The sequence below is a fragment of the Opisthorchis viverrini genome, assembly GCF_000715545.1.
Source record: "Opisthorchis viverrini unplaced genomic scaffold opera_v5_215, whole genome shotgun sequence".
In the NCBI taxonomy this organism is placed as follows: Eukaryota; Metazoa; Platyhelminthes; class Trematoda; order Opisthorchiida; family Opisthorchiidae; genus Opisthorchis; species Opisthorchis viverrini.
Window position 1 is genome coordinate 489,035 of NW_008751868.1, and position 24,023 is coordinate 513,057.

The following is a 24,023-nucleotide window of genomic DNA, read 5'->3' on the forward strand; positions in this document are numbered from 1 at the left end:
ACTGTAATGCGCTACCTGGGGGGGGGGGTTTATCAGGTTTCAAAAAGCGTTGACCGCCATACTACTCGTCCTAAATACTAACGGTTTCTAGCACTTACTAAAAGCACGCAATAAGGTTGATGCGTGGGTGGTTAATATAGTCAAACAACCATAAGAAACTTTATCAGTGTCCTCAGGATATGATAAATGAAGTAGAGCGTATAATTCATGCCGATATAAAATCCATACATTGTCGCATGCCTGCAAAGTGGAATATAAACAAACAGCGTTCACTCAGTTTGAAGGCTAGCTATTAACGATAACTGTCTAGCGCTCCCTTGTTGACATGTAAAATACTGATGAGACACCACACTAATCGGTTCACGCACAGCACAGATGACTTGGCGCTTCGGGGTGGATATTTAGTTGCAGCATCACGTGAACAAACAGTAACTTCTGGAAAGGATAACTAAACATCAGTTTGCGACAGATTTTGCTTTGTGTGTTCAACCTGTACTTGTAGATTGGTGTGCGGCAATTTGTTTTGTTTCCACATGGAACTGGTGACGGAACAAGCTCCCAAAACATGTTGTCGTGTGATATTTTTTAAAAATTCAGTAACAACCAGAAGATTTATCACGAGTCTAACATACCAAATGCTTCTAACGCAGTCGTTACCCTCTCACTATTTTAGACAGGTTATGATTCATAACTACTTTCGCTACTTAAGGAATCGCACCGCCATCAGATGACCTATTCACAAAAGAAATGTGTCATTTATATAGGCCTCTGTAGATAGGGTGTTCAAGGATCAAAGTAGTCTAGTTCAAAAAAGCTCTAACAGAATTTATTTCCCGTCGTTTGATTCCATGGTGAGAATGTATTTTTGGTAATGGTTCAACGTGCTTTTGAAGGGACTTCCCGAGTACGACCGAGTTATGAGGAAACCTTAGTCCAGGCCTATATATAGCAGCAGGGCAGTTTTACACATACTGTAAAGCTCAAAGTAGGTCAGTTTAGTCAGTTCAGCACTACCATCAAATACAACTAAGCTACTAGCTTAAAGTTTATTGGAATAAGGGAACAAGTGGATCCGGAGGTCAAGTTTTCTAACAAATGTTTCTCAAGGTTGAGAACTACAAAACTCTCGTCGGTGCAGCCTACGTGCCTGTGATCCATGCTTCTCTACAGAAGTCCCTTGAGTACCATACCAATGCAAACGAGACAGTTGCGGAACAGAACGAAACGAACAGGCATGATCGATTGCTCTATTCATTCATGAAAATATGAGTTTCAAAGTTTTCTATAGCTGAGGACAGTCTGCACACAGTTTGGATGATCAGCTTGAAGAATCGAGGACTATCAAGCTAATTAAAGAGTCACTATTTGATCGAGAGAAGCACGTTCCTAATTATTCAACTGAACAGTCGAGGTGTGCTATGATCGATGTGCTCTTACTTGAGGTTCAGTGTGGTCTACGTAATGTGGAACACGAGCGGATCGTCATAGAATATCCGTTGAGTCTCCCGTGGAAACTAAATTGAGTTGCAAGTGGGTGTATTTGTCGAAATCCGTCAAATTTGGGTTCAAATAGGACATAAGTTTGACGGAAATTAAAGGACTGCGTTTACATGATGAGCCTCAAGAAGGGGGAAACCGGTCGTGGGCTGTCGAAGAGTTTTCAGCAACCTTGCGAGTAGTCTCATTTATGAAAATATACTGTGATATATTGAATATCGTACTAAGTAAAATATGAGGCAACCTTTGTGTTCAGTTCAAGAATAGCATAAACGAGAGATTCACTTGAGTCTCCCATGAAAACCAAATTTATTGAATGAGTGCATTTGCCGAAATCAGTTTCTTCAATTCATACCACTATTTTAGGTAGCTCATCTTTCCAATAGCAATGCGATAAAAACATTCTGAACCATTTTCCTGCAGCATAGAAAATGTGATGCAGCCATGAGTTTGCAAATTTTCCCTAGTCTGTTGACTAGTAGGACGTATGGGACTTTGCCTTCATAAGGGTTTATTTCAGCAAGTAGTTGGATGATATTCTGGAACAATAATAAGAGGTTTGATGGGTAAAAACCAGAAAGAGAGCACAGAACCTTGTAAAGGGTATTTTCTCAATATCACGCGCAGTGAAGCCATCAGACCCAATAGACGGCGGAGAGAGAGGGTGTGTACGGTAGCTGGTTGCTTTATCCTAACTTGTCGCGAGTGTGTTAAGCGATTAATCTATGCAAAAAAATCAACTAACTCTATTGGATACAGAGACCAGTGTAGAAAAAACTTGAGCTGGCACCAAAGGAACCCATAAACTACCGTCTGGTTTAGATACGTAATTTATCTGTTTGACAGACCTTAATGTTGTGTGGAATACGAGTGACCCGAAATTCAGCTTTAGGCCTGACACTGGTACACACAATCATGGCAATAATTACACTCTGGGTACTGTCAGCCCAAGTAACAAACTTTGGTTCCCAAAATTTGGGTGTGAGTATCTTCCGTTTGCTTAGAATATTTATTTCAGGATACGAAGGACACAGCATGATCGGATATTTTCAGAAAGACTAAGTAAACCGTCGATGGATTCCTCGGTGGACAACTCTCCAGTTTTGACACGAAAGCTTATTCATGCCAGATGATGAAATGCAACCTTCGTTCACATGCATGATGTATGGAATCATAGTGAAACTAGTGTACTCACAATGCTTCCTTATAAACAGCCTGCCTCTTGTCCTTACTTGGTTTGTGCCAAAAAAGGAAGCAAAGTACTTGAATTTTTAGTCTTATTAACCCGCCTGGATGTGAACTTGGGCATCAGAAATATGAGGCAACCGTGATATCACCAGTCCAATACCGAACGCCTGGAGAATCCGAATTACCTCTGGTAGGTGGGAATAGTTTGATCAGTATCCCGAATAATACGCGCTAACTATTTTGTCGATCAACTAGCTCATCAGTCAGTTAGCTCTACAGACTCTAGAAACCCTCTAAGGGCTTTTGGTGATATGCAGCGTAAGTTTGAGAATTTTCAACAGAGATTTTTTCCTGCACGTGAAGCGAGTCTATGTTGAAAAGCCGCAAGGCGCAATCCGCGGAACCCTCTCACCTCACATGCCACATGTCAGCGGTTCATATCCGGGCATGGCCAAGGACAAGAGCATCTTATTGAGATCCGCTGAGTGAGAAACCCGAATGATGTACTGCCGTTCTCGATGTAGACTACTTAGTAGAAGGATTGTTCCAAGGCCAGTGGTGTGAATGCATAATTATGCACATTCTTCAAACACTTGTATTCACTATTTATAGTGTCCTCGCGGCTTATACTAATCAACTTTGAATCTCTTGAATACAACTTGAATGCACTCAAATTTGAGGAAGGTTACAAAACACCCGCTGCGTGGGTGTTACGAGTGTGAGAAGTACGAGCAAAGTGCATTCATTACGTTTTCCGTAGTGACTACAGAGGTGTATATTCCTTCCTATTGAAGTACCCTTCACGACCGCATCTATTGACAAGTAATGCAACACTTTTTCAAACAAAGTGCAATTTTTCTTTTAGTAATCCTCACTATGAGAATTATTATTGAAGAATGTATAAAGTGATTTTGGCCCAACTTAATTTCCGTCCAAACTCCGTTACTTATTGTCGAACGTGTTTGGTTGATTTTTTATAGAAACGACATGATCCGTTCATTTATGGTCAAGCAGTAAAATAACAAACAAAAATATGTGAATTTGGTCAACACATGTTTGTGGGAACGTGTATACACCGGCTTATTGTGTTATGCCATCCGGTTTCTGTAGAAAAAGGTGAACTGGAGTTTAACAGAGCGATGGTGAAGTATATCCCTTCTATTTTGACAAGGCGGTTTTTAGAGGCAGAAATACTGTATTTTTGGAGAACTTATGGAGTTGTACACTCCATGTTTAACCATGCACCCTATGTTTATTAGCGGCCAGCTTCGAGAACATCCACAACTCTGCAAATTTCTCCGCTATAGTAACGGCTCTGAGTCCGCGGTTCCTTCGGGCAAACAGAATTGCGTAGCAATCCAATAACCTACCAAAAGCACACAGCCGATAGGAAGTTTCATGACTAGGAGGACTAAGAGGAATGTTAGTGCTTAGGAGAGGAGCAGCGAGTGTCTGAGTGTCCTTCATGCTACGTCTCAAACAGCGTACTGCTGCAAGACTGGATGTCATCTGCGAAACAAAGCTGGCCATCTTGTTTCACCTCAATCACGCACAAATTCGATGTCGATAATATGGCATCCGGAGTTCACGCAGCCAGCTCTGATAAAATCGATTGTAATTCATTGTCTTGGTGCTACTTCAGCGGCTTAAAGTTGAGCTTGTAGGTCCTGATAAATCCTGGATAAAAAGTGGACACGAGGCAGTAAATTTCATGTGATATTTTTTACCAATCACACCCAATTTACCGCTGATCATAAATGGGAAGGAGACTCTGATCAACAATGTTGACATCGTTGTTAGAGTTTTCCAGGACACAGTTCTCTCACACTGGGGCATTATAGGCTGTGGATGTGACTCTCCGTCCAGAACAATACTATTTTAATAACACAGTACCTCCGAACGTAACACATTAAACCAGGCCGAACATTCTGTCCGTTCTGTCTATCATGTAAACGTGAGTAAAAGACTGCAAGAATTTTGTTCTTTACTCCTTTGTCTTCATTTCTAGTCTGTGAGCAACAAAGATGATCAACGATGTCAACTGGAGTCGCTCTTTTGGTCAGGGAATAGCATGGTTTTGTGATCATGTTTACAACCATGGGTACTTGAAACAGATTCGTTATGCAGAATTGATTAACTTGTTGGACAGGTGTAATCTTTTGGACTCATGCAGCGGGTTTGTACTTAGTCCGATGTTTGACTGATTCTGATGTAGGCAGAACAGAATAAGATGTATGAAAAATTATCCGGCCTAAGCACGTAATCTAATAAGAAAGATAAGAACCTCAGCCATTGACAAGATACTAGATTCGTGCTTTAAACTTTTTTCAAGCAGTATTGATATTCAAAAGGTCCAAGGCGTGCGTTTGTATCAGCCATGTTGGAACGGATTTCATTGAAATCTTTACACTCACTAAGTGGTATAAAACTCCTCTGCAGTTTTTGAATCTCAGCTGGATTAACCCATTCCATCGTCGTTGCTGACATTCTTGGATTCCTCATTAAGTTTAACCTATCCTAGAATTCACGGTACTTCAGAGACTTCTATTTTGACAATACTTGTAGCATATCTTTCCGCATGTGAACACATCCTACCAGAATACGGAAGTGCAATATTTTAACTTGGCAGTGTAATTTGAATATCCCGGAAATCTAAGGTTGGTGTTGTTCTAACCGCTTCCACTAAATTAGCGAAATTCATCGATTTGCATACCATTGTAGTTTTTAAGCGAGTTTCACCCGGAACCCAGCTGAATCTCTCGTTTATGATGTTTCAAAGCATTAAACCTACGCCGGCAGGACCCAATTCTGATGTCCAGATATCGGTTCACCAAGGAGTCTCTGTTAATCGAAATCTTTTACAAGCTGCGCAGTCGATTTCAGAAGTTTGGCGGAAAAGTTGATTTTGTTTACACGTACACAGGTTGACATCATTTTCTCCAGCTGATGGATGACTGGTCGTCCTCTGGAGTAGGGAGGGGGGCAGAGAAAATCTTACCGTCTTGCTGGTTTGTCTTAAGGTGTACACCATCCCAGGTTCTTAAGTCAGCATCATTTTTGCACTAATTCTCTAATGTCTCTTCCATGTTAGGGTATTTCGGAAAATTCAGCTTTCGTTCCAGAGTTTGAATAAGCGGGATCCCTTCAGTTTACATCAAGTTATCTTGAGACCTATATTGGTTTAACGTGGGATAAATGCGGTGGAGATTACCGTCCATATGAAGAAAAAGTTCCATCTAAAGTGGGACTATCACGAGTGATAGATTTTGCTCTTCAAGTGGTGATGGAGGACACAAACATACCATGTCCTCTCGCTGAACCCTTTGCTGCAGAGTGCACAAGCAGGAAGTGGCCTTGGCAAATGTACTAAACCGAGATTCTGTTCTGACCTTGTTGATTGTTACCTCCTCGGTACTAGCCGAAATAAACACATCGTGTTTACGCCGTTGTTTGGATAAGTGTGGACACTTACATGGCCTATTCTTCAAGTACGAAGCCGCATTCTCATGTGTCCAACACAAGAAATACAGAGGAGGTTGCCATCCATATGCAGATAACGTTCTATCCAGGGCAGGTTAACTAATCGGACGCAACAGCGGATCGTAACACTAGTTTGCCATAACAAATGATTGTAATCAATTCTCAATCATTAATGGACTGGCATGGATTGGACCTAAAAATTATGAAGTAACAAAATGTTTCCATCCTACAGCATAATTTGTTATATCGTCATTGTCCGTTTAAGGTGAACGGCTTGGTACCAAACCCTTTCGCTAAATTGCAAATTCATTTTCACCCCTGCGAGTAGTGTCTACATTTTCTGCTTTCAGAGGGACGTTTCCAGAAAAGGTTGGTCCGCACTTACGGGGTACCTTACCAATCTATTCAACAGTAAGGATCACAGGATCGTGAATAATGCACTCTTTTAGAAGGGTTTCAAAAGACGAAGCTTATTCGGAAAGGGATGCCCTATAACATGGGTGTATAGATTTCGGTTGCGGTTTCTGGAGAATATTATGCAGATTTGTGTCCATAGTTATGTCTCGCATTTTGTTTGCACCGGCGACTGACTTTCAGTAAGAGTCCTGGGGCAAGTACGTGCTAACACGCAACATTTCGGCAGTTACAAAGGTTCTCGTTTAGATGCACTGTGCAGGACACTCCCGAAACGCGCACCGATGCCGTTGTTAAAATATACGGGGCCTATTTAGAATAAAAAATGCACAGGTTTCGGGTGAATTCAGAAACAACCTTTTGAAGCTCAAACGTTTCGAAGTCCTTCACGCAACGAGTAGCAAAAAAACGGAGGAGTGCCGTGAATGATGAACAGACAGTAGGTGGACGCCAGTGTAAATACCGAGCTTCAAAAACATCCTTTCCGTTCGTACATTTGCCCAGACTGTGGGTTTCCAAGATTACCAAATCCTTATCCATTTTGTGTCATCATTAACTGAGTCGAAAGTTTTTCAATTTGTGCCGTTCATTAAACATTTAACGTGCACCAGCAGCTACGTTCAATGAAACGCTACTAAAACCCCCATGAGCGAACGCGATAAAACATTGGGGCTTCCCAATAGTGCTGGAANGCGGAGTTTATAATTCACGACTTTCATAGTTTCGGACGCGCTGTCAAACAGGTAACTGAACGAAAGTTTGAGAGTTTCATTTACGCAGCAAAAGCATTCAGCCTTGTGGTTTACACGCAAACTCTGAAGGTGCATTCAGGTCCGCGTTCGTCATCCAAAGCAACCTGCATCGTATTTTGAGACAAGCTCGTAATTTAAGTATAATTCTTAAAGCATCCAGTGAATGTTAAGCAAGTCTACTTGAACTTTGAGTGAGAAACTTGATGATCTGGTCTTCACTATTTGCCCCTTTACCATTTTTGGATGAGCGTGGATTCGGCAGGACGTCTGACGAATTTCCTAAAAGTTAAATGGTGAGGCTCTTCACTAGGATATCACAAACGCCGCTAGACATTTAGGGAAGAATTCCGTTTAATCTGTGAAGAGGATCTGCGATGTGATCAAAATGGCTATTCGGACTGTCTGATGGATGACTTCACACTCCTTTTTATCAATACTCCACCACTCGCGAGCAGTCGGATGATCCTCTAAATCGATGAGAAGAATGCAGTCGTTCAAGGAGCCAGTCAAAATGTGACCATGTGATGTGGATCCTGTGACTGGAAGACGAGCGGCGCTATATCCTGTCTAATTGCGAGTTAACCACATATCTGAAGAGACGTTTGTGACCGAACGACTAGCCGGGATCCCGCGAGCTCGAACTTTCCTGGAATTTCGTGAGGTGCACACTGCTGTTGATTTTTAATAAGATTAAAGAAAACAAGCACAGAATGGTTTGTAGTTTCTTGGTATAGGTTAGCTCCACTTGCGAGAGAGGTATTCGTACTCACATCAACATCAGGTTGCTGGAGAAAACCATACGAAAAGAAGTGTATTACAAGAATGGAACTTGTGAATTATCGAAGAAACGTGTGAATAAATGTGCAGACAATTCTGGCGGATCTACTTTGCGATACAGTCTATAGGGAACAGCCACTTTGCCATGAGAGACCGACATTCTATACTGCCTCTCTGTTTAACTTGGTTCACTTTATTTGATCTACGATTAACTCGGTATGAGAGGCCGTTCAACAGTTTGCTCCACTACGTTCAAGCAGTCCAGACGAAACATTAAACTGATTTGAGCTGGTGAAATTTGGCATGAGATCCGTGGCTTCAAAGGCATGTAACATGTAAGCGCGCACGGATTCCCACTAATTGGGTTGAACTCTTTGTCTTCCAGTTTGCCATTCGAATAGGTCAATCGGTCATTTAGCATACATGACGTCCAGAAGAATGTTGGTAGCTAAGAGCATGCAGATAGGTTGCGTTCTGTTCGCCATACTCTTGCCGTCCATATTGAAAGTGGCTTCGTTTTGCACAGACTCTTATCAAATATAGAATGGAATTACTTTGGATTTTAGGGTACCCGTTGCCGTAACTTTTTTTTACACGTTCTCACTGTGATAAGTATGTGGTTGTGAATAAAACAAGGGCTACTGGATTGATAAGGGCAAGTCACTCGACTGAACGCATTACGGTATCTTGCAGTCTGACCAGCACACACTTGAAATTCAGCTCCAGTAACCGAACCGAATAATGTGCTGACGAAAATCCGTGAATGGCACGGGACTACATGTCACTTCGTTTCATTCGGCTTCATCTCCTACGAAGTTTGAAACGCGACTCTACTAGACTACCAGTTGTAGCCATAACATACAATACGAAAACCAGAAAGAAAATTATATATCCAACCAAAAGCACGCATGCAGTGAAATGTCCAAGGTCAAGGTCATGACAACCTGTCTGCACACAAAACTCTGTAGAGGAATATTCCATAAAGCGGAATTTATCGGATCGATTAAGCACAATGCCATGCCGTTATGTGTGAAATTTCACTCCACATTATCTTCATTCAGTTGGGTATGACGGCTGACGAGATGGAGTCAGCATTTCACTGGAGCTTTTTGACAAACTGGCTATTTTATTTCAGTATTTACAGCCTTTTAATGAGATCATTGAGTTGTAGGACAATATGCACATAATGCAGACTATTTCATTAGTTGAGCAAAGCAGGACAGAGAAACCGTTGTGACCAGGTGAAAAATGATTGATTTGGAAGGCTTTCCAACTCATCTACAGCGACAAGAAACTTTGATCAGTTAATTCCATGCACAGGGACAGAGAAACATCCAGAAACTGAGGATTCGGTAATATCAGCCTAACTCATGTGGATCGGTTTCAGGTTGGATTTCTTCACGTAAGGTTACAATGATGGGTCAGCACAGATGGCAGTAATACGGTATCCGGCAAGAATGTATGATGTTGATGTTTCCCTCTGAAATCAACTATCGGCTTACTACCGTTATTGTCTTTATTAGCAGTATCACTGTCGTACATAGACTGCTTGTTGACGCCAGCATTGCATGGCACACTGGTGGATAATACGAATGTAAAATTCTAAGAATGAGGATGTAGCTAGATACTTTCCGAACAACTTTTGAGGAGTTTTACCAACCCCAAGAGTATCAGTTTGACCCGGTAAAAACATAATAATAATATAATAATAATATAATAAATAATAGTTTGAAGTGGAAAACTTTCACTGAAAAATTACCCTCAACGAAACCGACTGTCCTGCCTTTTGAAGATCCTTCTTCACATTAGCCCCAGCAAGAGTAGGATTGCGAATCCGAATAGTGGGGCTGTACAAAAAATGAGGTACTGAGACCATTCCAATTTCAAGTGCTTCACATCAGAGTACTCAGCTGCCGTTTTTTGTTTTGAAACGCGACTCTACTAGACTACCAGTTGTAGCCATAACATACAATACGAAAACCAGAAAGAAAATTATATATCCAACCAAAAGCACGCATGCAGTGAAATGTCCAAGGTCAAGGTCATGACAACCTGTCTGCACACAAAACTCTGTAGAGGAATATTCCATAAAGCGGAATTTATCGGATCGATTAAGCACAATGCCATGCCGTTATGTGTGAAATTTCACTCCACATTATCTTCATTCAGTTGGGTATGACGGCTGACGAGATGGAGTCAGCATTTCACTGGAGCTTTTTGACAAACTGGCTATTTTATTTCAGTATTTACAGCCTTTTAATGAGATCATTGAGTTGTAGGACAATATGCACATAATGCAGACTATTTCATTAGTTGAGCAAAGCAGGACAGAGAAACCGTTGTGACCAGGTGAAAAATGATTGATTTGGAAGGCTTTCCAACTCATCTACAGCGACAAGAAACTTTGATCAGTTAATTCCATGCACAGGGACAGAGAAACATCCAGAAACTGAGGATTCGGTAATATCAGCCTAACTCATGTGGATCGGTTTCAGGTTGGATTTCTTCACGTAAGGTTACAATGATGGGTCAGCACAGATGGCAGTAATACGGTATCCGGCAAGAATGTATGATGTTGATGTTTCCCTCTGAAATCAACTATCGGCTTACTACCGTTATTGTCTTTATTAGCAGTATCACTGTCGTACATAGACTGCTTGTTGACGCCAGCATTGCATGGCACACTGGTGGATAATACGAATGTAAAATTTTAAGAATGAGGATGTAGCTAGATACTTTCCGAACAACTTTTGAGGAGTTTTACCAACCCCAAGAGCATCAGTTTGACCCGGTAAAAACATAATAATAATATAATAATAATATAATAAATAATATTTTGAAGTGGAAAACTTTCACTGAAAAATTACCCTCAACGAAACCGACTGTCCTGCCTTTTGAAGATCCTTCTTCACATTAGCCCCAGCAAGAGTAGGATTGCGAATCCGAATAGTGGGGCTGTACAAAAAATGAGGTACTGAGACCATTCCAATTTCAAGTGCTTCACATCAGAGTACTCAGCTGCCGTTTTTTGTTGGAGTACATACTACTGTGTAATCTAGGTGGCTGATATTATATTATGGCAGGATTATTCCTTTACGTTTCAACCACGACTAGAGAAAATCAATGTGTAATTTTCCTCATCATTGCAGCTGGATCACGTGAAAAATTTTGGTAAAAAACATAAACACCCTGAAAAATCAATGCTCAAAAAAGATATTTAGGCAAGCTAAACACTGGTTTTGACTCTAAGGTCAGATCGCTTCGGGGGCGCCGAAGACAATAGTTACCTTACAGTGCCAGGAGTGTGAAACGTTCTATTTTGATTTCGTTGCAACATCCTGTATTTGCTAACGGATAATATATAATTATCACAAGGAAGTAATGCACACTTAGCAGTTTCATATAGTTAAATGGTTTCAAAACAATAGTCAGTCCAAGGGGAGTGTAGCTTTCATTTCCCCTGTTGAGTTTCATGGTAGAAAACCGACGAACAAAACACAAAAACAGCGTAACGAGTAGTTCCTGTGAAAAAATGAACTGATATCAGAGTCCTTACTTTGGTTCCTCTTTTGTGGGGGATTCGATCACACTGCACAGTAGTCACATTATTCAGCCTGTTCTTCTGGGTTACCTATCTCCACCATCGAAATCCCGATTCGTCTTTCTTTACTCGTTTAGCCTACGGACTGCATAGAGATAGGAATGTTGACCATCTATGCGTATGACTAAGCTGGTTTTTGAAAGGAACCATGTGAACCATATCCTTGTGTTAGAAAGCAACTCAGTCTGTGATACGAGTGTAGGATTACAATGCATTTCTGACGTAATTTAAGAGTTGCTTGTGAAAAAAGAGGCCATCATGGTGAGTCACTTTTTGCAAGGTGTCGCTAAATACTGCGCAGGAACTTCTTCGATCTGATTGACTGAAGGCAAAGAGAAGCATTCCACAAAGTGGCGCAAGACAATCCTGCTAAAACTCAAGGAATCAGTGAATTGTGCTTCAAACCTTAATAGAGTGAGGGTTTTCAATGAAGTGGACAAGTAAAAAAATGTGAACAACATGGTAACCTAAGGCCATTCATCAAACCTCTTGAAAAGGAGGTTCAAGAATATCTTTTCGAACGTATTGAAATATGATGTCGTTTCATCATCCACATCGTTACTACAGACAGATGTGGTCATTCATACTTAATTGTCGTACGGTAGGGGAATTCGCAAGCAGAGTGGACAGTTTTGATGAAGAGAGAATGAAAGCGACTTCCGTGTGTGACTATACTCTCGACGTTAGTCAGTTAGGATAGACCATACAATCACCGTGACGCTGACAACTATATGTGAGCGGTCTTAGTAAAGAACCAACCGAAAGATGTAGCTGTCATCCCAGGTACAATAACAACTGAATTCTCTGTTTAATGTGATAATTCAGGCGCTTCCAGAATGTGCTCATTAAGCGGCGTTAACACTAGCTTCGCATACCAGACATCCGGAATCATAATCCTGGCGCAACCAAGGACATCTAATCAGCTCTGATAAGAGGAAAACTCGTAGCCAGTGCTTCCATTCATTGATTCGGATTCAACAAGATAAATGCTTCAGGATAGGAGGGCTGTTGAAACGAAAGATATGTGAATCTAGAATCGTACAGCCAGATTTGAGTAAGCAATAAATTTCAAATGTGGTATCATTCGACTGAATCGGTGGGTTTAGAAGAATTTACTGAAGTTACCTTGCAAGTTCAGCAGTATGGAAGCAATCGGGCAGTACTCGTCGGTGAAAATGTCACTTGTAGGCTCGAGTCAGACCAGAATCTAAGTTGCAAATGCTATAACTACTGCTTTGGAAACTGACGGTCGGCGAACTTTTTCTCGGGTATTTAAATCAAACAGTTAAGTTAAGCGCCTCAATGATCATCACAGGCGGTGTCAGCGATCGTGTTATGAAGAGGCATCGCAGTGATATAGTCTCAGGAGGCTCCTTCTCGGCATGTTATCTCTCCGTCTCTTCGAGTGACGGCACAGAACAACGCAGAACAACATCCTATGGCAACGCCAATCATGATGCGGCATTAAGTGAGCCAGGCGACGAAGCGGCCAGTTTGTTTTAAGCAATATTACAAACATGGGTACTACATGCAAAATAGTAGGACCGAAAGTGGACAAGGTTTCGTTTCTGATCTTCCCATTCAGTGAAGCAGAACTCAAAATCATGAAGAAATCGGTGTAACAACACCTCAACAAGATGGTGATAAATTAACCAGGAGCATGGACAGCCCTCATCAATTTGTAGATTGGCAAAGAACTCAGAAATTTCAGTTAATTTTGTGTACTCAGCAAAACACTGGACACCATAATTCATTTCTCACTCTCACCCGAATTTCCACTGCGCCACGTTTGAGTTGTCCAAATTAGTGCTTGATACCATGTAAATGGATAACTTCTTGCTGTAATGGCTTACAGGTGAATCGACCCCCCTGTTTGTGTAGTCGTTAACTGAAGCAAATCTCATCAAGACAATGGTATTAAAATAGGAGTTTATTGGTGCCTTACATTAGAAATAGAGAAAAACGAGGTGTATTCCGAACTGGAACTATGGAAGATTCATGAAAGTTGCGAAACAGCTATCGGGAAAGTGTACGGATGTATTGACTGAGCCCATGAGTAATCTGAGTAGCTTCACAAGTGATGATTAAAAAATGGTTGTTTATCTGAAATTTTGACTGTAAAACTATATAGCTGGTAGTAATCCGCACAAACTGGCTCAAGTGTGGGGAGGCGAATCACATTGAGGAACTGAAAAAGGCCACGATCATTCAGAGGATTGGCTTTAGACTAACGACTTTCGCCCATCAACAGCTATTTCAAACATCACTTCAGAGTCCACACCCGCCAGGCCATAGACTTTGCACTCGACTAACACAACGGTGTTCTTCATTATGTTGGGGAACCGTACGGCAGCCAGGGGAGCCTGATAGCCCGCTTGTCCAATGAACGGAAAGTAGGTAGATGGGATCTTAGCACTGCAAAGGGAAGGGGATTGAGGTAAACAATATATGACTCGCAAAAGGATTAAAGGCAAATAACCTAAGGATCCCCCAACACAGTGAGGAACTGTCTAGACCAATGGGTTAAGTCTGGCTTCGGTTGTCTGTTAGAGTCAGAATGAGGGTGAGTGTTTGGGTAAACTGGTGCGTTGATGGATTTCGATTGCGCGAAAGTGGTTTTTATGGCTTTATTGTAAAACCTTAAGGTTCGCAAAGCAGAAAGCTTCTGGCGGCAGAAGCTTGACCAAGACTGCAGATTTTGAGGACTACTCACACGATCACCTTCCAACCTCTGAGAAATACGAACTGTAAGAAGACATGTATAATAAATGCAAAGTAGTCTATGAAACTAGTACAGACTATGCTGAGTTTAAAAATGGTCTCCAAAGGAAAAAACGGACATAATTCGTGGCGTTAACTTACTATTTTTCTCCACTTGGAGTAACTAATTGGGGAAAGTATTCCGGATCGCCCAGTTGGAATTTGGCAATGTCGTTCTGAAAGGCGGAGCAATGATGGAGGTCTTTAGAGAAAATAATCAATACCTGAAAAACATACTTCTGGAGAAGGCTGCTGATTGCATGTGGGTGGGATACACACTCGTTGCGGGTAGCTGACGAGTCACAACGTATATGAAATAACCCCCTTCTTATGCAAAGTGTTCGCAATGATTTGTTGACATTCAAGAATTCATAGTGCTCAACAACACTGCAATTCTTGGGGAACGAGAACTCAGTGAATAAAATAAATTCACACCGTTAAGTAATCAGTAACCCGATGTTACGTTGTTTCCGACCGGTGTAAAGACAACTAAACCTGTCGTTGTACAGGTCAAAACAATATGTGAGAAAGGCGTCACATATTGCCATAAAAGAACCGAAGAGAATCGTTGCTAATCATTCGTCTGAAACAGGCAACATGGTCGACGCTGCAACCTGAAGTCACAAGCTGTTGAGGTTTTGAGGCGAGGACTACGGTTCACGTCACACAGACTGATCACCGGGGCGGTAGAAATCGCCAAGCTTCCCAGTGTTAACAGAATGGAAGGCGTGGAACTGGCTAGCATGGGGAGAACGGTCTTGGGTCACTCGAGCTGACACGTTTTGGTGTGCGGTAATCAGAAGGAAGAGTGGTCATCATCTGAAATCCACTTGACCTCAGCCTCCCTCAAACTAAATTGTCGGAGCACTCACAACCCCACAAAGACCAAGGAAAATCCAACAGTGGCACCCGAGGTGAATCATCAAATGAAGCACCTTGAAGTGGAAGATTAAGGAACGAAAAGCGATCGGGGACTAATTTGGAACCCCTCCAACCAATCAATTCAAGATTTTGGCGCCCACACTAGCCGACAAGAGCCACTAATTGACACGCAACACTGATCTGGTTTGTATAGGACTTACTGATTGGTTCCCCGTCTGTCTTATAACCTGGCCAATTTGGTGACCTGCTCACTTGGCCTGATGAAGCTTTTGTGTCAAAAGCGAAGGGTTGCCCAAATAAAAGCTACCAATTGTTTACCAAGCTCTTCTGAAACAAAGACTTCCCATTCGGGTTCAAACTTTTTCCAATTGATTGAAGACGTACACCGTTCTCTGCACCATTTGGAAGGCAGGAAAAGAACTGAATGATAAAATCTAGACAGGGAAACCCATTACCTCTTTTAAAGGTGTGTTTACCAGGTTAATCCTTCGTGCCTACAATCCAAGGATAGTATAAGTCAGATATAGCAAGCCGCACCAAAGGAATGCAATTTATCCTCAAACATTTTTTCAAGTGCTTTCCGATTTTACCCGAAACTTAAACATGCCTTCAACCCGAAGTTCGGGTCGTCGAAAGGAGTAACCTAAGTAGCACTGTTCGAGCGCATTCTTACCTAGTTATCTAAAAAGCAAATTCAAGTAACAGTAGTTCGGATCTTCCTACTCCAGCGCTGACAACCCCACCAAGCACTTAACACTGTGTCGCTTTTTAATACGCCGACATGTGCACCATAAGAACCTGTGGACACAAAGCTCAAGTACCGAAACGAAGACGAAAGCTGTAAGGGAATAAACCTTGTGCGCTTTCAGCGTGTATAATTCAAACGGTCTGCTACTTCAGGCACTGTACGGGGAAACCGGCGGAAACATGTTTATTGACTTGGAGAGGGACGAGCTCCTGCGGCGTCTCTGGTCAATTTCAAAGACAATTATTAGGTCACTGTCCTAAATTCCGACCAAAAATCCTGGCGCTCACTTGGATTTTATTCCGTAAATTCTATGATCGTTCAACTTGGTGGTGACACAACTCTGAATTCTGCATGCAGTATGTCAAGGAAGATATTGACAAAAATTCGAGACATGTGGGTATGACTCGTCTTTGAAGATGGAGTCCTTATATCTAACTGGAAACGTTGCAATACACTCCTGTAATTCATGATAGTAGCGTCAGCTTCCATCCCAGCTGAGTGACCAAGTGTTATGGTCGTGGGCACGACAACTGGTCGAGGTACGCTAGCAACAGACCCTACTGTATTCCGGCTCTGTTCTGAGTACCTGAGGCTTCAAACAAACATGCAGTGAAACGCTGGTGTTAGTGTATCAAACAACGATCAATGGGGAGCGGTTGACGGATTTAGCAAACAGTACCAAAATGCCGGCGAACGGATGTGCCACGATCAATAATGCACAAAAATGCGAATTTGGCTGATACTGAAAACGAATACCTGATATACTCTAGCACAGCTGAGTTAGTCTTGTTATAAAAGTTACTACAAGTCTCATCATTAACAAAGGTCTTACGATCAATAATATGCCCATACACCTTCGGATAAGTGGCATCACCAGAGTATAAAATCAGGAAAAAAGTGTCATTTTTCATGTGACTTCTGGAAAATAAAGCGACCGCAATTAGGTGACCGTTGCAAAAAGCTTGGTTTCATCAGTTACACCACATATAGGCTACAGATAGCTTGCCGAAAATTCCAGTTCATGAAGGCGACCATCGGTTCTGCCACAAAAATCTCTGAATCGTTCTCTTTACGAGTGAACCAACAGGATGAATGGAAAACGCCATGTACATCACAACAAGAACTTAATAATTCCTAACTGGAACGAGCGTGGGGTCTATGAACAAAGCAGTGAGACCTAATAGTGAGTACTAGGCAAGCTTCCAGTTCTACCATCCCTGGAGCAGGTTGTGCGTAACATATAAAACAGAAAATGATTAAATATCTAAGGGCATGGCATATTTAAACAAACTGGGTGTGCGACCTTTGGTAAAAGCTATTCAAACGAAACAAACTGCGGATCCATTTTGACCATTCTGTTGCTTAAACGCACTGTGATCCACACAAAAAAAAAACAACCAAGCGGGCAAAAACCGCGCTTGCACAGTGTGTCAAAAAATGTCATTCAATTGACGTCAGTGGAACCGCTGTTGACAAGTCAAATGGCAACACGTGCACACATGGTTAAAGAGGTCACATGCGATCGATTGATCGGGTTCGTTTTTTTCATGCCATTCTCGTGTGGCCGATATCGACCAGGCGATGAAATGAGTACATTGTTATACAAAACACAATGAAGATAAGGCCGAATCGAAACGACCAATTAATACATTCAGACTGTGGGCTGTCTTATCAGCCGTAAATAACAGGTTGTCGGAAAATCGAACATACAGCGAATAGCGGAATAAGCCTAACATGACTCCAGGAATGATGCAACTCTTCTTACTGTAAGTCATGGCAAACTGTATCTCTCCGGTGGTTGAACACTTGGGAGTAATGGAGTTCGTTATTATATGTATTCTTAAGACAACCTATTACACCTCAGTGCATGATATGCAGAGGTATATATTTCCTATCTCACCGGTGAATGTGTGGATCTATTCTTAAGGCAAGCATAGATCCCCTTTTACAACATATGTTGAAAAGGGAGCCTTATGTTAGGGAGAGATATTTTTCCAAAGACAAGTCGTAAATCAAGTTGGAAGAAAGAAATCACAGATTATCAAGAGGACTGTCACACCGAAAGAAGCAGAACTCAGTGGATATCCACCGGAGATTTTCGCCCGTGGTAAGCTCCTCTCACTGAGAAAATTTATTAGACCAGCTAGTCGAGATGAGTCCCTGTAAACGGGTGTTCTAAAGCGCCAGTATAAGTGTAATTTGAACGCTAACAGTGGCTGCCCGACCAGATTGAGCACAATTCATTAAATTTCCTTCACTTGCACAAAATTACACTCCAAAGAGAAACACAGCACCACATGGACAAACACGTTGAGAGATCATCCCACCTAATCGTTCGCCATTCCAGAGGCGTGGATTACACCAGTGGCATCAGGAAATATGAAACAAATAATCAGCTCGTCGAATGGAGTTAAATATTCAGCTTTCCAAGCCACACTATGGCATCTCCAGCTCCGAACACACAGTGTGTTGTAAGAGAACTGGTCTCAGCCTGTACTTGCAAACCTCCAAGGATCCAGTCCACCAACAGAAGCGCAACGCAACTTGAAGCATCGAACGATGGTGAAAACCAGTAATAGAAAATATCTATGGGCTAAGCGTCAAGCCAATTCAACTATGTACCAAGATAGTTAAATCTGATAAACAGTTATAGCCCACGTTTGAGATTTCACCCTGTAAGTAGAGCCAGTCTGTGCCAAAAGACCGAAAAACATTGTATAGATGTTCCACCAGCAATACACACCTCCTGACCCTTCAGAGGATTTGAACTCACAACCTCCCAGTTGGTGGGTGAAGATTAAACTGTTCAGCCACGAACGGCTGATAAGTGGTGTGACCGACTCGCACTGAGTGCCTCCCGGTTTTTCACCACACATCAGAATTTTTAGATCTTCATAAATCGCAACACAATAGAGACCACTCAATTTAACACACATATGAACATGAGGACACAGGGTGAAACCTAACTGCATTGGCTTATGTTCCAAATGAAATTACTCAGAGGTGTCAGCATGTGCAGCTCGTGTCTACAGTGACGAGATGGATATGGTTTCCTCGAACCTAGCAAGCAATGGTTCGTACCTCTTTTACCGACTAAGAAGGTGCTTGAAACTGTGAGATTGAAACTGGCAAAAATCGTTGGAAAGAGAAGGGATGAGGATTGGACACGGCACATTAGCTACCGTATGATCGCTCGGCAGAAAGACCGCACTAATCACTGACCATAACCGTGATGTGTGGAGTTGATTGTAACACGGACGACGCGCTGGCGTGCAGTAAATTACGTATCGAACTTGAAGAACCGCTACGGCATACACCAAGCGCAGAATCAATAAGGGTGGATGTAAAAGATTGAAGATTCAGGAAAATGTATAGGAATTTAGCATAACTCTTGTAGGGAACACTCAGCTCTCAAGCACACGTGAAACTCAGTGATGTCAAACATGAACAAATATTTGGACATGTATCTTGAATACCATTAGAACAGAGCAATACCAGAAGTGAGATCGCGTAACAAATGCCCTCAGCCGATTGAAGAGTGCAGTTTAGTACTTGCAAAAATAAACTAGAGTAGAACGACCAGGCGAAGCTTCTTCAACACCTAAGGAAATTGAATGAATAGTGGATCAAACGAAGCAAACAACTCAAACAACACGCAGATCGTTGTTACCGCAATGGATTTCCCGCCGATTTGGAGGAAATCTATGGTATAAGGAAATCCACTAATTACCTTGAGTTTATTAAATATGAACCAAAATGACCAAGAGCTTACCACACCCGGGTTCTCAAATTCTACGTCCCGACAGATATATAACCCAGATTACTCAGAAAGCAATGAAAATGCATCTGTTCGGTATACCTACGTTGGCGATAATACAGAAAACCACAAACCACCCTTAACATGAAGGAACAGCGAAACGGGAGGGCTTACACAGAAACCTGTTTAAGCGAAGTTAAAAGATAGTATAAAATGCGTTTCTTCATTCACTATGCAATCTGATGGGCGGAGAACGTCCGGCAAGATTTCCAACGAGGTGATATAACTCCCTTGTATAAAGAAAAAGTCGGCGGAAGACGCCGAAAACTACCACTGGATCACATACTTCTCACTTTAGACAGGGTTTTGTGTTGCAAATTAACCAGCCGACTCAGGTCTGACATGCGGAAGAAAGACTTCCCGTGGAACGACGTGGGATTTGAAATTGATGGTTGCCACAAGAATGGAATTCCGTGAACAGAGCCACCACGCTGCTTGATGATTTATTCAATAGGAGAACAACTTGAATCCTCTGAAGTCACACTGGCCGTCTGGACGAATTCGTCAATGCTTGTAGCCCTGGGAGAAGAGGCTGCGCATGCATACGCCCAGCCATAGCTACCGAGTTCTATATCAATGCTAGAGTGAAGAGAGGTTGTCTTTGATTCAACCGTACTCCTACCAACCTAAAGCTGTTGTCTTGCCGTGGTCGTTGGGTCTCAATGCGGCAATATTCCTTCGGGTCACACTGGCTAAAACTCAGTTCCTTGAGGTACAGCTATGCCAAAAAATCCGAAAGAGAGTAGCCCGATGAAGAAGACGAGTTCCGTTGCTGCAAAAAACGTATTATGACAAAAAAAATCGTATTATGAGGCGGCCTAAAGATGAGACCATACTTTCCTTCGCGATAAAAGTGTGGAGGCAGTTAGGAATTTCCCTCAAGCGACCACTCTCTCAATATTGGTGGAAGTAGTGATGCTTCCTGCTTCCGAGAAATGGCGGGTTAGAAAAGATCGCACACTTCGATCGTCCGACGGCTGGTCGTGACCGCCGGCGCATTGCACAATACGGTCGAAATAATCCTAAAATCCAAGAGTCCGGTGCTGTCAAAAAGGCATTAACGTGTTCAGCCGTATTCGAAGTGAGATATCTATGCCCAACTTCCGACATCCTCGGGCCAGGCCAACCCTCTGCCACCAAATGAGTTAGACAGTCCAGTTGCTGGCATCGGAAGTAGTCCCTTAATAGAACCTCTGACAACTGCTGTCCAGAGGTTCACACTTTCCAGTCAGAGACAACGGTTCACACACAAACCCTTCATCATCCGTCTGCCTTACGAGTTAGGCGCTTGGGAAAAATACTCAAAATGAGGTATATCAACCAAACAACCTTCTCAGCCTGGGCAACCGGGAAGTATTGATCTGCTTCACAGCTCACCCCTCCACAGGAGTTCTAATTCACTTAGCCGTCAGTCACCTAACTGTGGTTTCGTATTGAAGCCTTGGATCGGTAAAATAAATCAAATAATTCTTTGTTAGATTCAAGGAATTTATTGCTAATTGAAGCCTAAAACTTTCATACACTGCGTCAAGTTGGACAACCGGTAGCTTTTGTTGATTACAGTTCTTTTCCTTTTTTCAGGTCACAGACGATTCACCGAGATCCAGTGGTTTCAGCTGTCACAACTGAGATAAGGAAAATAAAGGACTGAGAACAGCGTGTTGGGAGCGATGGTCCAATCAGTTAATTGACACCAAATGTTTTTGTTTGCCCAGTATGACAGGGATTGAGACCTACATAGTGAAGGTGATAAATTTGGTAGAAAACCCAAATTGGGTGCCTGACACAATCATATCTGTCAGGATCACTAACCACTGGTTTGTCTAGCCCCACTGTCCCCATTCCGGGAGACAGTAAGGGCCTTTGTGGCTTGCTACCGGTCATGGATTGACCGTCATTCGTCGTACACATCGAACAAGCTGGGCGAAGAGTACTGATCAGAACAAACGGTCTCCCGGTATAATATTACATAGCCTAACCAGCGTAACTTGTGCAGCGCGACCAGTTGGTCTGTTGGTGGAGAGCGGACTTTCCCGAAGACCATCTGGCGTACTTTAGCACTAGTGATTCGGTGTTCCAACAAGACCAGCGTAACGCTACGGAGGCACCAAAGGGCAGACAGAGAGAGCCTTAAGAGGTATCTTGTACGCAGCGGCCACATCTTTGATCCATAAAGTAGGACCGATCGGACCATGAAATTGTACACCTTGACAGTCAAGGTGATGCCACGTCAGTGTCACAAAGGTCATAGGTTGGCAAACGCTTCCTCGTCCTTCCGAATTTGGGAAGTGAACTCATCTTTCGCCAGACTATCGGAATTTATGCAGCAGTAAAGTACTCCTTTCCCTGGAGCAGCTGTTACAGATTCCGTAATAACGTGAATCTCCCGACGCACTTTTAAAAGCAATTACCAGTGTCCGCCACAAAAACGTTCACTAAAAGAAAGTTCTGCCGGTAGACCAAGGGCCTTGTAATGATAATTTCTTGTTTGAGGCTTATCATGAACACGCCTTTGGGATTAGATTGTTCATTCGATATCGACATCACCGTGAAATGGAACAGTCAGTCACTCTTAGTCTTGTGGTTACTTGCACACCTAGGTTGGTTCGGAACGAGTGATATTTTGTGTGGGATAATATCCTGTTTATGAGGTTGAGTTTTGCGTATGAAATATTATAACCGGATGTTAGACAATGATAGAAGTTGCATCCATACTGTGAACAGAATTAAACAATGTTAACCGTATCACTACAGACAAGCAGTGTCAAAACATCGACCTAGTTTCTGTTCAATAACCAAACTACAACTGCACATCTTGTTTGAAATCCATTTCGTGGATAGCACGCTTACCTGACCATAACACCCGATGGCGGCTTCTGGAAACACTGTATCGTTGGCCAAATCGGGAAGCCAACCGTATACCTGTGACAGAAAGAAATATTGGATACGTCTTTGAAGAACTCGGACTCGAGAAAAGTGTTGAGCAGCAAGATGTCGAAATGTGCACAGCTAGTTTCCGGGTTTACTACGGGACTTACTCTACATCTAATGATGACGTAGCAGTGTCTGCAAACAACAGCGTTGTTTGTCACGTGAAATTAAGATTGGGGTATACAGAGAATGACCATCTTGTGCTCGGTTAAGAAGAGTGTTGTTCACAGTCAACCCAACGGCGGTTTTACGATGAGTCTTTATCAGACTGTATGGATGTTGTGATAACTTGGCCCTAGTACAGATTTTGTTTCGCAGTCGTATTTTTACTGTTAAATTCTTTCACTAACAAGGCAGTTGTGTTGAAGACGGGTTTGTTGTTCATCTCGATAATGCTGACAACCGTCACTAGAAAGCCGTAGCAAAAGGCACTAGTTTTATGCGTAGCGATGGACATAGTGAGCTTAAAACACTATGGAAAACCCCAAGACGTCCCACCTAACCGAAACTAAGAGTAACACAGCAAAACGTCTGGTGAAGCCTGAGGGCGTATGTTTATTTGAACCCGTAAGCCACGGTCCATAGACCACAATACCATCAGGTGAAAGGGCGTTTCACATTTATCGTCATCATAGCATTCAACGTTGAACGACTGATAAACACCAGATGGTGCAACTGTCGAGCTTGATCAATACAGGCGAAAAATAATTTAAAAATGAATTTAAGAACTGGTTCAAGCTTCTAAGAGCGGTTGCACAGTGGACTACCCAGTTTATGGTGAAGGCCTGTCATTGACTCTGTATCTTGTCGTATCGAAAAGTATCTCCAAACCTTCATGAAGGTTGCTTGTAGTCTCCAACAATTACACGACGCATCTCAATTTAGCGGAGTTCTTCTGTCAAGGATTTCATAATCTAATTAGCTGACAAATTAATTGGTTTTCAGCTTGACGAGGAATTCGCGAAAACGTTGCAAAGGGGACTGGGTCACCCTTCGACATTCAAAAGAGGTACTGCCAGAGAAGATTGTATGTTCAGCTGATCGACCATTAAACATGTGTTTGCCCTATTGCTCATCCGATCAGTTGGGTTGGTGAGAGTCAGCTACTGAATACACCAGTGGCCGATATATATATATATATATATATATATATATAGCCTACATAGACACAATACA

General features: G+C 42.3%; 1 protein-coding gene across 1 annotated transcript in view; it reads right to left on the reverse strand.

The window, feature by feature from the left end:
- Positions 1-13,634: 13,634 nt before the first annotated feature.
- T265_08326 (hypothetical protein) overlaps positions 13,635-24,023 on the reverse strand; it is a gene marked incomplete at both ends in the record, with an annotated part of 33,313 nt that continues 22,924 nt past the window's right edge. Inside the window, 3 exons of the mRNA XM_009174092.1 lie at positions 13,635-14,124; positions 14,572-14,645; positions 22,767-22,838. Of these exons, the coding sequence (XP_009172356.1) occupies positions 13,932-14,124; positions 14,572-14,645; positions 22,767-22,838 (339 nt within the window). The remainder of the gene's footprint in view (positions 14,125-14,571; positions 14,646-22,766; positions 22,839-24,023) is intronic.